The sequence below is a fragment of the Sinohyriopsis cumingii genome, chromosome 17 (assembly GCF_028554795.1).
Source record: "Sinohyriopsis cumingii isolate HCF-2022 chromosome 17, ASM2855479v2, whole genome shotgun sequence".
Lineage (NCBI taxonomy): Eukaryota > Metazoa > Mollusca > Bivalvia > Unionida > Unionidae > Sinohyriopsis > Sinohyriopsis cumingii.
The window spans coordinates 115,059,761-115,076,607 of record NC_142977.1 but is presented as its reverse complement, the minus strand read 5'-3'; the positions used below and the strand labels follow the sequence as shown (position 1 = coordinate 115,076,607).

Sequence of the window (16,847 nt, the reverse complement as noted above, 5' to 3'; positions counted from 1 at the left end):
TCTCCTAATGCGGTCATTTCACAGAAGTCGTTTTCTAGTGGTCAGTTGGCCAGGTATGTATATTCAACCTAATGACGACAGGGGCCAAAGCGGTATAAATGATAGGGCACGTTATTTTTGCACCTTCTCCGTAACTGCACCAACATCGAATACAACAACTATATTTGCATCTTCCGAAATCTTATTTATTACCTTGACGGAGCGGGGAAGCAAACAGTTTTATCCTGATTCGTTCAAAGATTTTTAAAAATACGACATAGTATTTATAATGAAAAGGATTGCAATAATTGGAGCTGGCTGCAGTGGACTAGCGGCAATTAAATGCTGTTTAGATGAGGGGTTGGAACCAGTGTGCTTCGAAAGAGAAGATGATATTGGTGGTCTGTGGAACTATTCTGAGATACAAAAAGTCGGCAAAGGAGGTGTATACAAGACATGCATCATCAATACAAGCAAAGAAATGATGTCGTTTAGCGATTTTCCACCACCACAAGAGTTTCCTATGTTTATGCCACACAGATTTGTTCTGAAATATTTTCGAATGTACGCTGATAGTTTTGGACTTTTAAAGTATATCAGCTTTAAAACGTCAGTAGAGAACATCACTCCAGCATCCGACTACGACTCGAGCGGCAAGTGGCGAGTGACGTTCAAATCTGAGAATGGGGAGAGACAAACCGGATTGTTTGATGGGGTACTTGTATGCGCAGGCCATCATACGTATCCCCATCAACCGAAGTTTGAGGGACTTGAAACTTTTACTGGAAAGTATCTGCATTCTCATAGCTACAAAGAAAACTTGGAATTCACAGGAAAGAGAGTATTGGTAGTTGGTAAGTAGCTCGTCACGTCCCTGTGTTACACAATACTTTGTATGCATGAACTTTACTCATTACAGTTATTTTTCAGAATCATCGAGCTGTTCATCAATTAGGTATGTCCATTTCTTAAAACAAAAACCATAATTTTGTCTAGTATACACTAAAATCACGGCGTGTAGGCCCTATACTAATAGCACGGTGTGTTTACTAAAAGCACGGTGTTTAGGCAGTGTGCTAAAAGCACGGCGTGTAACTAAAATCACGGTGTATAGGACCTATATTAAACGCACGGTGTCTAATTAAAAGCACGGCGTGTAGGCCCTATACTAATAGCACGGTGTGTTTACTAAAAGCACAGTGTGTAGGCCCTATGCTAAAAGCACGGCGTGTAATTAAAAGCACGGTGTGTAGGCCCTATCCTAAAAGCACGGCGTGTACGCCCCATACTAAAAGCACGGTGTGTATACTAAAAGCACGGCGTTTAGGCCTTATGCTAAAGGCACTGTGTGTAGGACCTACTCTAAAAGCACTATGTGTATACAATCATTTTCCGATTCTCACGGGACAATAAACAATAAGGAAAGTTAAAGTATTGGAACTTTTTAAAATGGAAAATAAAATCGCTTCATTTCGAAATGGCTTCATTATCTATAAAAGTTTCCAGATACAAGCGGGCTCCCCCCCACCCCGAATTTTAGTCATCATTTGTATATTTTGGACATTTTGGCTAAAAGATTAACAGCGTTACTTCTAACACAAACAAAATTCAGATATTGTACAGTGCAATCAATTTATGCAACTGATGCCTTTGCAAGATGGTAATATCAATATATTAATATTCAGTTCATTATGAACTGCTTATGTGTAATAGTTTCGTAGGTATTTACGAAAATCAGTACCTATTTTTTTCTAAGATATATTTAAAATATCCTAACAATGTATGCATATAAAATTACCATCGGTGAACGTCATGTAAAAAATAATTTTGTTTCGAAAGCAACAAATTATGGAAATGTTTATGGCGATTTTTGAGTGGAGACGCTAATAACTATTAAATTCATTCTTTGCAAGTCATTTAAAATTGGTACTTAAGATCATTACGATTCATTGCACAAGGGAGGTAACTGCATTCTTATAAATACTTTTTTTAGTGCTTTTACGTACTACCTGTAATTTTAGCTTGCAGACTAAGATATTTTCCCAACGTTTTCAAGCAATGTACATCGAGGATATTATTGCTTATTAGCATATAGATCCATACGATATAAATAATGAATAGTAAATTAAAATGTAATTGAGCAAGATATGTAAATACTTCGCAGACACATATTATTTTTCCCCCTGATCCATGCTTTATTTGTGATTAATTCCCATACAATTCAGGGTATACATAGACTGAATAGAATGTGCTGTTGATTTGGATTTTATCAATTCTCTATAAATAGACATAGCACAATAAAATACTAGTAAACTAGTTTATCTTTGCACGGAGACCAAGATGTCGGAACCAAAGCGGCTGGGGCCGCAACCGCTGTTCTAATATTTTCGCCGATATTAAACACTCTATGAAACTAGATGCATGTACTCTTCTTGCATTCAGATATAACGAAAGGCCTTTAGTCTGCCATTCTAAATACAAAAAGGTACATAATATGTTTTACAAAGCATTTTTTTAATTCTGGAAGAAACCTACCAAACACTAAGACGAGAGTCATTCTCAGACAGTCACCATCTCAGTGATCTTTTGTCTTAGATGCGGAAGGAAACATTACACGCCTTATACATCCTTCTTGTCAGGTTACTATAATCATCTTTTAAGACTATTATGTCAAACCGTCAGGGGATTGGTCATAAGGACACAGTTTATATCCGTCATGAGATTGGTCATAAGGGTACAGATCATATCCGTCATGGGATTGGTCATAAGGGTACATTTCATATCCGTCATGAGATCGGTCATAAGGGTGCAATTCATATCCGTCATGAGATTGGTCATAAGGGTACAGATCATATCCGTCATGAGTTCGGTCATAAGGATGCAATTCATATCCGTCATGAGATTGGGCATAAGGGTACAGTTCATATCCGTCATGAGATTGGTCATAAGGATACAGTTCGTATGGGTTGAAATGAATGCTAAGTGTCCTTAGCTTAAAAGCATTTGCATATTTATTGATAAATATGTTTAATATTTTTCTCAAGAGATTTGTTTTAGAAATTTGTATCTGAATATTAAATTAACAAATGAAACAATATTGTTAATTTCATCATTACATGCATTTATACTGTTATTATGAATATCACATGGGAACAATGTAATGGGGAACAATATAAAATTTGAAAGCAGCATGAGTGATACAAACATATATACGACACCCGTCACTATGGATTCCTATTTGCTATCATCATTGTCAATGAATCTACATTTCTATTCATTATAATACTCTTTGTCACATAAAAACAGAGACAAAGGAAAGAAGTGCGACTTTTGTATAGAGGTATTGATTTATGGCTTTGCATAAAATAGAGGGTTAGCAAATGCTCCACATTTGCCAATTTATTGTCACCTCTTTTCTGCTTAAAGCACATCCTATGACATGTTTTAATTAAATTGTTCATGAAACGATGTATGTATAGTGTTAAGAACATATTCATGACATGCTATTGTTACGAGACTGTTTGTCTCATAAACTCTTAGTCAAGCTGTTTCCATGACCCGAGAGAGAGAGAGAGAGAGAGAGAGAGAGAGAGAGAGAGAGAGAGAGAGAAAGGAAGAAGAAATTCAAATTCTCTTGAACGAGGTGTCACTTTGACAACAAATATATGGCTACATCTGGGGAATTTGGCGAGCGGAGGTATGGGATGCTGTAAAGACTGAAGTCTCTTTGAGTTTCTGTCGAGTAAACTGGCGTGCCCGTGGACTGACGCTTTTTATATCAGTTTCTTAGGACAAAGCCAAATATGGATATACGTCAGGTTCTTGTGGTTCGTCAGAATCTCAAAGTGAGGCTTCATAGTTTCTTACAGAATATCGTCTGGGTCTATGTACGTCATTAGGTAGACATTTACCCTTCTAGAAAGAAATGTTTGAAATTCGTCTAGTTCATCTATCTACGCAACTCACCGAGTGTATTTTTTTTTGTTGGTAAATTATCATACAAGGGTAATGTATGTACAAGAGAGTTTTGCCGTTTCGCTCATAAGGGAGGAAGCTTTATTAAATAATATACAATTGTAATACCAAAATAAATGGATTTAATCTCAATTTTATTTTAATAGAAAATTACTTTCAATATAATTTAATCAAAAATTACTTTTAATACAATTTAGAGAAAATTTCAATCTTATTATTTATATAAAAAAATTCTGTCCTTATAATTTGAAAGAAATGTGTATGCATAATTGTAGCTACAAATCTAAAAAAAGGCACATAGGCTTTAGCAAAAAGTAACTAGAAGACACCCTACCCCCCAAAAAAGAAGCAAAAAACCAGATATTTACTTTTTTGCCCAGATATTTATTTATTAAGTACTTGAATAAAAAGTTACTTATGCTGAAATTAACCTCTCACAAACAATTTTTGTGTCAAAGTTAAAGCATTTTCATAATATTTTGATGCATATTATTGTTTGAAATCAATGTTTTAAAGTTCGGAAAATATATATTAGTGTAACCACTCCAATTGCTTTTTGTTAGAAGTTTCCAATAATTTCTACTGTTTGTTTTGAGCGAAGATAATTCATCAACATTAAATTAAATACCATTTGCCACTGGCGACATCTGATGTGAAAATATCTCAGTTTTGTATAAACTGTACTTGATACGTGTGTGTGTCATGCCAGAAAATAAAAAGGAGCCGTATATAATTACCTGACTGGACATTGTCCACTACAAACTGAGTGCCTGCACAATTTAGTGGAGTTGATGATCAAGCTGGTGAATTACCAGTCTCGGGAATGCTACATTTTAGAACACCACTGTAATAAAGACGCCATTTTAAGCCTCAGTAAAACGAGGGTGGTAGGGGTGAACTTAGGTTAATTCATATTTTCGCCTTTATCAATTTCTGTGACAGTACATTTGCAAAGTAATACCATTTAACACCGCACAGAGTACAGATTAATCTGAAAGCTATAAGCATCAACACACGAGCAAATGTCACATTACAATGTCAGAAAGAAAACAATATATAACAATAAAAAACTATATATAATTATACAAAAATGCTGTGGACGCATTCGTGCAGAATAAGTCATTGTACTGGACACTGGACAGATAGGAATATATCCGGCGTACAATGACAAAATAAAAATAAACGCAAAAACTTAACTGTATGTAGCTCATTACCGTCCGTGCATTTCCCTGTACTTTATACGTTTGGTGATCATTTTATATATCGAGATCTATACTAATATTATACCTGTTTTCAAAGGTCTTTAAAAGTTCGTTGTACTAAAATAAAATGTAGCACGCTATAATTTAGACACGTCGTCTATCACTCTCCCTCGCTCTCACCTTTCGTTTTCTCATAAAAATACGCAGTCCATACAGGTATTGTGTAGAATTTTGCATAGGAGTCCATGGCAACTTATTTGCACTCAAAGGCGATATAAATTATTTGTTTTGGAATTATTATTATTATTATTATTATTATTATTATTATTATTATTTTGTAGGAATAGGCAATTCTGCTGTAGACATAGCGGTAGACCTCAGTCACGTTACTGCGCAGACATATATCTCGACCCGTAGAGGAGCATGGATCATAAGTCGCATGGGATTCTGGGGACTTCCCGCGGATGCAATTGCGAATTGTCGCTTCTTGTTCCAATTACCAATATCCGCACTTCAATGGTGTGTTGAAAAGATGGCAAACTTCCGGTTTGACCACGAGGCTTATGGTCTGCAACCGATGCACAGGTATACAGTCAGAAATCTTATTATGCAAGTTATCAAAATAAACAACAACAATAATAACAAAAACAAACAAACAAATCCGATTGCATTTGCTTATAAATTATATTGTTGAAGTTATCATAGGTCCAGAAATATCTGATTTCACGAGTCCGCGTTGCTGTTTTGTTTATAATGCAATGCTGAGACTTCTCGGTCCTCGAAATCAGTTCAATTTGTATGATCTTGCATTTCATACACACGCCACATTGTTATACATATAGGGGCTATATAACAAGTGAGACCATTTTATAATAAGGCCACAAGATAGTAAAATTTCTTTACACTTAGACGAACTGGATTGCACGGCAAATGCTAATATTTTTCTCACTAAGGTCCAGTATTGCACCTTATTATAGATTTGATGTACAGTCCAATTAGCTTCACATCGTCGTGCAAGTCAATATTTAGCGATAGTGACGGAAGATAAAAATAAAATACTGACAGCTGCTTTATGTGGTAAACACGTGCCTGTGAAGGATGATATACTTCTGGCTAAAGCTAAATATAACTTTTGACAGAAAAGTCGAACGCTTGCCACGTCATAACTCAGATAGCAAGCAGAGGCCGACAACGACTGTAATCTTTTTTTATTATTTGTTCATTTTTTTCCTCCATTAACTTTTCATTGTCATACTTGTTCAGTATTTTACGATATTGCACTCACGTGTACGTCATGTTGCACTTACGTGTGCCCAATAGTGTATTAGGAATTACTTTGTAAAGAGATCATGTATGATTACGTACTAGCCGCTTTACGTTTCGGTTGATCAAATTTGTTTCTGAATGAACTAGATCAGACGTTTCGTGGATTGTCACATACCAGCTGCTTTGCCACATTGTGCGTTAACTTTCTTGATACAATGTTTCGGATTTAGGCTAGCGATAGATGCCAGATTTCATAAAATGGCTGGGTCCCTAGAAACATGCAAGTGACAAGGCATGAACTGTCTTCTTTATCTATTAATAGGAATGGCAAAAAATATACTTACAGTTTTACATCCTGAATTTCCTCAAAATGAACTTTCTTAGTTCTACAAATCCGAATTACACGAGCCACGTCATGGGTTCTCAAGCTTGATTACACATTTCGAAATTGTACTGTAATTTCGACTATATTCTAAGTGCAATTACATCCTCCTTACTGCACTCAAAATGAGAGGGGGAAAACATTATATTCCATAGCGTTTTTTTGATAATTGCATTTGAAAGACTTCATATTTTACCACATTATAATTTCAAACATTCAATGCCAGAACAGAAAAACACTTTCAGATGTCAACACGCTGCTCCGTAGCTGCTGAAACCCGATGCACTTCATATGGAATCGGCACAGATAAATCCAGTCCATACAATTAAAAAAATCGTAGAATCGACATAAATACCAAAATCTATTAATTCTAGATCAAATGGAAAAGTTGTTGCGATGTGCATTCATCCACAATATGACTCAAAATTTGAATTTTTAGTAGACCAACAGGCAATTTTTTTTCGAAAGTTATGTCTAGCTCGCGACTAAGTTCAAATTTATCTCAGGTGGAGTGATGTGCGCAATAATAATGTTGTTGTTGTTGAGTAATGATGAATCTGCGCTTGTGTATTTTGTTTGGAATACATCATACATTCAATTACTTTGCTTCTTTTAGTGTATGTTTGTTTTTATAATTAAGCCTTAAGTAGAATAAGAAAATGAGCATACAACAAGAAGGTTACTGCATTTGTATTGGAAAATATGAACTCGTTTTGTCGGATGAATATACTGCACGTGCAGTATTTCCATCCGAAAAACTCGTTCACATTTTCCCACACAAATGCAGTAACCTATAAGTTCTGATACCAGTGTAATGCAGTAAATTAATAGGAAATAAAAGGAAAAATTAATACAGGCATCAATGAAAAAAACCGAAACAAATCTACTTTTAAACGTTACTACTAGTTTCAACTTTGTTTGGAACCATTTTTTAAGCACAAGTGAAAGGAGTAACGTCTGTCAGAATGAAAGAAATTATTCGTTATTCTTTCGAACTAAATAATGTCAACTGAAATAAAAACTATGTGATACAAATAATCTTAAATGGGTAATGATTTAATATTAAATTTATGAAACTTGTTGAATAATGTCCAGCTTTTGCGAGCCTTGGCGAGCAAAAGCCGGACATTATTAAACTCGTTTCATGAATTCTACATTAAATTATTACCTATATCAGATGCTGTATATACTACAAATGTTGTTTATTAGGTATTACAAAATATTGGACCATATGTCATCATGTGTTAATTTTTCATATTCAGTTAACGGCCTTTAAATATCATACAACTTGCAAATGATCTTATTATATAATTTAAAGAATCCAGCATTAACTGCTACTACTACTACTACTACTACTACTAATTATTATTATTATTATTATTATTATTTCGCCTGAACAAAATAAAATTTACTGCAAACAAGATATGCTTTTATTATCCAAATCAATATACATCTTATTCCTATCGCCTAACTCTGAAATACTCTCTTAGAGAATTTACGGAAGCCTATAATAATTCCACTATGAAATGCTAACTATAATTATTATTATTATTATTATTATTATTATTATTGCTTCCCCCTAACAAAGATAAATTACTGCAAAACAAATTTTGCTGGTATTATACAACCAAAGATAGATAGGAAAACGTGCAGTAAATACAGAACCTGAAAAGTTTCTAATTCAAGAAACAAGTTCCATTTGACAGAAGTAATTATGCTACCTGAAATTCATGGATTTAGGCTTTGATATCTCAGGTCCCTTCAAGCCCATCCCACAATAAACGACGAGCTGCCATACCGGATCATGACGGGAGCTGTGAAGATTCGGCCAGACATTCATCACATCATGAAGGATAAGGTGTACTTCACAGGTAAATGATATTTCCATCAAGTCATTAGGCAGTCATGAAGCATAAGGACTAAGTCACAGGTAATAATACATCCGTCATGTCAATTAGCAGTCATGAAGGATAAGGTCTACTTCACAGGCAATAATACATCCATCATGTCACTTAGCAGTCATGAAAGATAAGGTCCACTTCACAGGCAATAATACATCCATGATGTCAATTAGCAGTCATGAAGAATAAGGTCTACTTCACAGGTAATAATACATCCATGATGTCAATTAGCAGTCATAAAAGATAAGGTCTACTTCACAGGTAATAATGCATCCATCATGTCACTTAGCAGTCATGAAAGATAAGGTCTACTTCACAGGCAATAATACATCCATGATGTCAATTAGCAGAAATGAAGAATAAGGTCTACTTCACAGGTAATAATACATCCATGATGTCAATTAGCAGTCATAAAAGATAAGGTCTACTTCACAGGTAATAATACATCCATGATGTCAATTAGCAGTCATAAAAGATAAGGTCTACTTCACAGGTAATAATACATCCATGATGTCAATTAGCAGTCATAAAAGATAAGGTCTACTTCACAGGTAATAATACATCCATGATGTCAATTAGCAGTCATGAAGAATAAGGTCTACTTCATAGGTAATAAGACATCCATCATGTCAGTTAGCAGTCATGAAGGATAATGTCTACTTCACAGGTAATACTATTTTCAGCAAGTCAATCCACATTCATGAAGGATAAGGTCTACTTCACAGGAAATGATATTTCCAGCGTGTCACTTAGCAGTCATGAAAGATAAGGTTTCCTTCACAGATAATACTATTTCCAGCATGTCATTTAGCATCATTTTTGTTTCATTGCCCTTGACTTACCATACCGATTGTCTTCTGCTGCTCGAGGCAAAACAAAACCTTCCCGCAGCTGTGACAGTGCTCTTACACATATCAGTCAGAAACTACGTACAATAAACGAACTTCATTGTAAATCACTACCTGTTACAGAAACAATTTTTATGTGGTAACTGCTCATTTTGCTCCAATGCACACTGTAATATTGATATTTTAGTTCTTGTAGAATGCCACAGTCGAAACACAAACAGAGACTTAAGACTAAAATGGGTAGTCATTCACAACCCGACCTCCCTTCATCGTAGGCATGTGTGTACGAATGTAGGTAGATACTCTAACCCTTCTCCCCCAACCACTCAAATCAGGCTTGTTCTCCATCTCAAAACTTTGCTGCGTCCCAAAGTACAGTATGGCCAGGGCAAACATTGTGGATGTGACTTGATACTTCAGACGAGTTTGACCTTGGCCTTCTATGTTCATTAAAACTCGGTTTCAGTGTCCTTTCCGTTTCCCAAACATAGTCGTGACGCGACTTTCAGACTGTCCTACACGCTTACTAAGATATATAGGTTGTTACGAGTCTATGATCTTAAAATAATAACACAAAGAACGAGAGACAACAAGCTTTGTAAAATTTAACAAATAACTTATTTCCCTAGAATACAAAGTAAAAATAAAAAAAAAGAACTTACGGTGTTGCGAATTAAATCCAAAATAAATCCAAGAATTACAGACACTAGTCCTAGTAGTTTAAAGTCCTGAATAAAATTCATTAAAACTCCAGAATAAATCCAAAAACTGAAGGCGATGACGTGTCTGTTATAGCTTCTAGTGTGTTGATGTGTCAACAGTCGTTTGCTGAATCAAGCAATATAATTCCACGTTTGATTACACTATAAATTCCACTGTATGTCCCTGTCCAAGAATTTGATCAGAACACTTTTGTATTTCCGGAGAAATAATCACTTGAATTCAATAATTTGAAGAAATAAAATTCAGCCCACCTGGACACAACATATAATACAACTTAATAATTCTAGATCTTAAAACATGACTGAAAAATACTCCATTTACAAGATTATATAATTATCTGCTTGACCTCATGTCACAATTAGCATTTTCTAAAAAAAATACCTAATGGAAAATAACCTTCTAGAATGATCCTGATGTTTACAAAACATAAACTTGGATTATGTATAATTCACTCAGGAAATTCCAAAACCTAAACCTAAACAAGCATATTTATTTCTTCTATTTATAATAAAGCTAATTTGAAACCCATGCCTATTTACTTTTTCTATTTATAATAAAGCTAATTTGAAACCCATAAATATTTACTTCTTCTAGTTATAATAATTTGAAACCCATACATATTTAGAATAACTTAGCTATGTATTAGTTGTCTACAAGGAATACAATTTAAAAAAGTCAATTTGAGTAAAGCAGAGATGAACCCAATTCTGGACAAGGCCACGTTCAATATACAACGTTACATTACAATAGCATAAAATAAAATAAAATAAAATAAAATAAAATAAAATTAAATTAAATTAAAAAACTAAAGAAACTAACAAACAGTCAAAGTTAAATATACATAACAAGGTTCGCAAATATTTTTTATATCAGTCTTATCATTTGGGCGAATTAACATCTATCTTTGGGTCCTGTATGGTTTAAAACATATTAATTTTGTGTCGCTGAAAAACGTGCTTCGTGCATTCGGAAAACCTTTTCACATATGATAGCAGAATGCTACCTTTCAAGTATATTTCCCAGTTATTGGCCGGCTCTTCCTGGTGTTGTCATTTTGACCAGCGTTCAACTTTTGGACACCTTCTAATAGCCCACTCCGGATAAAAAGACGTCAGGGCAGTATTTACATAATCACATTCATGTTTTATATCGTAGGGTCTGACGTAGCGACTTTGGCTCAATGTCATAATGTTCTGATGACCCCAACTTTCTGATCTAATGAATGGTGCGAGTCTAAATCAACGTACTGTTCGGAATACTTAGGTTTACGACAAAGAGTAATTTCCAACGTAACGTCGATGTTTTTGACAGTGTGTGTGTGTTGACAAATGCCGATCAACCATTTTTCTCCTTCTCCCTATCTATCTATCTATATATATATATACCATTTATTAACAAATAGAGATAAACAGTTTTAGTAACATTAGTATTATGTATAATACACGCTTATTAGAAGAAAAGAAAATAAATTACACAAAAAAAAAAAATACAAAGATAAATGTAATCAACATATACACTAGCATAATCTTTATAGCTGTGAAAGTGGTTATCAGAACTCAATTTATTTAATAAAAATATAATACAAATATGGTGTGCATTACGGTTACTATCAAGTATTTTATAAACAATTAATCATGTTATATTGATAATTAATTACAAATTCAATTTCATTTTTAAAGAACTAGTAAACATATTTTTATGTTATTAGATTATACTTTTACCAATTAAGATTTTCTGCACAGTAAAATAATATGAAATATTCATATCTAATTGTAAACAGGGGACATAATTCAGAAAAAAATCTTAATTGGTAAAAGTATAATCTAATAACATAAAAATATGTTTACTAGTTCTTTAAAAATGAAATTGAATTTGTAATTAATTATCAATATAACATGATTAATTGTTTATAAAATACTTGATAGTAACCGTAATGCACACCATATTTGTATTATATTTTTATTAAATAAATTGAGTTCTGATAACCACTTTCACAGCTATAAAGATTATACTAGTGTATATGTTGATTACATTTATCTTTGTATTTTTTTTTTTTTTTGTGTAATTTATTTTCTTTTCTTCTAATAAGCGTGTATTATACATAATACTAATGTTACTAAAACTGTTTATCTCTATTTGTTAATAAATGGTATATATAGTTTTCAGTAGAGATATACGTATCTTTAAGATCCAGTTTTATATATATATTTATGTATTAAGATATCATTAATCTTTGCTGTATATGCACATCTCCATGTAAATTATTCGTTAAAGTATTAGATAATTACGTTAAAAATGTAAGCTATGACGTCATCTTGTTTATATCATTGTTTATTTCATTGATCACTTAGAAACAACATATTTAATGACGTAAGCAATGATATTGAATTCAGTTTGAATTCAGTCTGATGAAGCATTAAAGCGAAACCGGTCACACATTCTACGTGTTGGTGTTGTTTATTTTATAATTTATATATATATATATATATATATATATATATATATATATATATATATATATATTACTAATGTGATCTGTGAATTCATCTACATATTTCAACTTCTGATTATTGTGTGTATCAACCTCATATCTGTACCACCAACCAGGAGGATGGAGAGCAGTGTTGAGCATTGACAAGTCAATAAATTACACACTATAAGGGCATCTTGTGACCCCATATCAGCACAGTGAATCTGAAGGTAAAACCATACATCACACACAAAGTATGTGCACTTCAAGCACAGCTAACAGTCTTGTTACATTGTATCGTCTTAGTAATATCGGACGATGATTAGTAACTGACAAAGCCTTATCACCCGGTACTCTAGTAAATATGGCACTCACACCGTACGAAACTAAGATATACTAATATTCATTAATGTATTATTTATTATTTAATTCAGTCGTCTTCCAAGAACTTGGAGAACCCTGTTTGTTGTGTTTTTAGGTGCTATCCCATTGTTATTAAGTGACTTCCTATCTGCAATTGACATCTTTATATTTTTAATACCAATACAGTGTCTTATAACCACGAAAAGTTAGTGTATTGTAAACATAAAATATATTATCTAATTTTATATAGAGGAGAAATCTAAATGACTTTACAATAGGCTCATAAAACATAAACTTCTGTATTTACGAGGATTACTTTAGCAAGGTATTTCCGTTACAGACGGCACATTCCTGGACATAGACGCTATCATCTTTGCCACCGGTTTTGACTACAAACTGAGCTTTGTACCCGAGCGTGTGACCAGAGTGGAGAATAACCGCACAGAACTGTACAAGTACATGTTTCCCCCACATCTGAAGCATTCCACGTTTGCAGTTATCGGCCTTGTCCAAGCCATTGGGTCGGTCATGCCAATTTCAGAGATGCAATGCAGATGGTTCACGAAAGTCATCAAAGGTATGTTTGGTTTGGTACAACACTTCCGAATAAGAAAAGATGAAAAAAATCAACAGCATAACATAAAATAATCAGATTACTGCTGACGCTATTGAGTTCGAATATTCGCTTATTCCAGCCTTATTAGGTTGCTGGCAGAACATCAGATATATCGGTAATGACTGAATCGTATCAACGATGCCTACTATTCAAGCGATTGATGTCCAGGTTATTGGAGTTCTACCATATCTGAACATAATTTGGCCATAATGAGAAGTAGAGTACCAAACAATCTAATTAGAACAGAATTTCAGTTGTAAGTCTTAAAACCAGTCATTTCAGTGGTACATTAATGAAAACATCTTTAAAAGTTCAATCTACTTAGGTGAAAGAAGAGATAATAATTATGTACGATGCCAATGATGATAATGTGTCCAATAAGATATCACCAGAGAAAGATCTGACGAAACATCTCTTCTAAAGATTTCTCGAATATATTCAGGATGATTCATCTGCTTTCGTAATGAATTTTTCTATAACTTAACGGGTTTTTTTTCTCCTGAAGGGGAGTGCCATCTACCATCAGAAAAAATAATGATGGAAGACATCCAAGCCAAAAGAGAAGCCATGGATAAAATGTACGTCAAATCACAGAGGCATACCTTACAGGTACATTTACAAAGTGTTCCCACAAATTCTTAAGGAGGTATTTTCATGAAGATATGATTGGGCTTTAACGCAAAGTAACGTATCCTGAAAACAGTATATTAAATAAATGTGAACTGCAAAGTCTGGACAAATTGCAATGACCGTTTCTCACCTAAACTTCTTTCTGTCAATAAACATACTGAAAGAGATTCAATGACGCTTAGGTTAGAAACGTACCAATATTTATGACGCATATGTTCAAATGGCAAAGATTTTTGAATATTTTAAATCGTTCCATCTTTATAATTTGAGGACAAATGTATAAATAGAAGATAAAATGTATAAGAAAATGTTACTTTTTTCTTTCATTATATTCATATTCTGTGTGTATTTTTATATGATACAATCTGTATGATAAATATTCTTTTAATATGGAGGAAGAGCGAAAAGTGATATGCAACTTGCGAAACACAACAAATACAATATGTTCAATAACACTTCTCATGTTCTGGCAGTGTTTTTGGGTACATTACATGGACGAGTTAGCGGACCAGATCGGGGTGAAGCCAAATCTTTGGAAACTCTTCTTCGAAGACCCTGGATTAGCCATCAGATGCATATTTGGACCCTGTGTTCCAGCCCAGTACCGCCTCATGGGGCCAGGAAAATGGAATGGGGCTAGGGCCGCAATTAAAGGATCCGTACAACGGTGTCTTTTCCCAACAAGGACAAACATTTTACCAAAGAATGCAAGAGGAAAGGAAAACAATAGATCTTACACAATCAGCATCCCAGATCATCGTCTCACCTACTTTGTCATCTTATTCATCGTCATCCTTTTCTGCATATGCATTATGTAAGTTACATTTTAGACACCTTTATCATAAAATAGGTTTTCGTCTAATGGATGTATACGTTGACGTGTTTTCACGTTATAGTACTTATGTACCAAAACCTTAAAGATAAATCAGTTGTATGGGAAAGACCGAATGGACGAAAGTGCACATTATTAAGAATATACAGTTGTCATCAATAAGGTCGCCAACAGTTAGATAGGTCTCCCATTCTATTAAAATGCATTAACATGCAGCGAATGAGAACAGAAAAGGGAGGAAACTCTTATCGATTGTTGAAAAGCCTATCAGTATAAGGATAGGTCCCAAGAAAAGAGGTCATCGTTGTCGGTAATACCAAATGATTATATATACTTTTTAAAAATAGTCATTTTGTAAAAGATTTGTTAGTATCAGATCACGATATTTTAATTCAAATTCTCATGATCTAGTTGAATTTTGTATTTACATGATACGACGTTACAACTTAGACTGGTTCCAGTCGGGACGCTGTCGGCCTTTCTCGTCTCATTCTAGGACACGATTACACCTATATCCTATGTTATTATCACGCTATAGTACTTTCATTAACGTCATCATTGATGATGCGTAATCACTAATAGCACCATAGGTAACATTTTGACGCTGCAGATTGTGAATTATTTGTTTTGATAGTTTCATTCATAGATTAGAAGAATAACATTAAATTAAAAGTACTGGTACTTGATTAATAGTTGACAAATCGTTGAATGTTACTATATATGTCAATATATATATTTTTAACTACGAGGATCTATATTTTTAACTACGATGATCTATATCTTTAACTACGAGGATCTATATTTTTAACTACAAGGATCTAAAATTTAACTACAAGGATCTAAATTTTTAACTACGAGGATCTATATCTTTAACTACGAGGATCTATATTTTTAACAAAGAGGATCTATATCTTTCACTGCGAGGATCTATTCTTTTGAATATCAGGCATGTTATTACCCCGTCAGAGCTTTCTAATTTGTAAAGTATCTCTCCGATTACCGCCTATACTTTAACATAATCGACTGACATTGGAAAGATGTTACGAATTGGTATGTCTCCGATAAACTAGCGACAGACCACCGTTAACATTCCGACATAGTACAAACATACTTTTTTCTAAGCTAAATTCAGTCAAACATTCTAATCACATTCAGATACCTAGAGGTACCATTACCAAAGCCGCCATTACACACACCAATACCAGTATGTTTCCTTTTAACAGCTGATCAAAAGTTACCGCATTCATAGGTTCCATTTCTGGTTCAATCCAAATATTTTTTTGTGACATATTCCACGCTGACGTTGCATATGTACTTCTATCACACTAATATTACGATGAATTACCTCCACGTTAAAAATCAGTTCATGGCATGCATATTGCACAACTGAGGGTCCCGCTCGAACAAAACTTACGTCCGGGCTAGTTAAAATGGTACTAACTTTGAACAGTTTTGATCTGGTCTGTTTCATGCCGGAGGCTTTACATCGATCCAGTTGCTCTCACACTATACCACAAGTATAGTGGTATTTCTAATGGATATATTACATTTCCAGTAAAGTGAGTCCATACATGTACAGACCAACATTTCTTCTTACTCATTGCTCCATAAGTGTTTTCGTAATATCGGCTACGTAAGATCAAGGTCAGTGCTTTAACTT

At 34.0% G+C, this 16,847-nt stretch overlaps 1 protein-coding gene across 1 annotated transcript; it reads left to right on the top strand.

Moving 5' to 3' along the window:
* Nucleotides 1–268: 268 nt before the first annotated feature.
* LOC149779707 (flavin-containing monooxygenase 5-like) lies at nucleotides 269–15,173 on the top strand. The gene is made up of 6 exons (XM_089938670.1): nucleotides 269–833; nucleotides 5,498–5,741; nucleotides 8,560–8,675; nucleotides 13,450–13,686; nucleotides 14,231–14,334; nucleotides 14,829–15,173. The coding sequence occupies exons 1-6, from the start codon at nucleotides 269–271 to the stop codon at nucleotides 15,171–15,173; spliced, it is 1,611 nt and encodes a 536-aa protein (XP_089794796.1).
* Nucleotides 15,174–16,847: the final 1,674 nt, after the last annotated feature.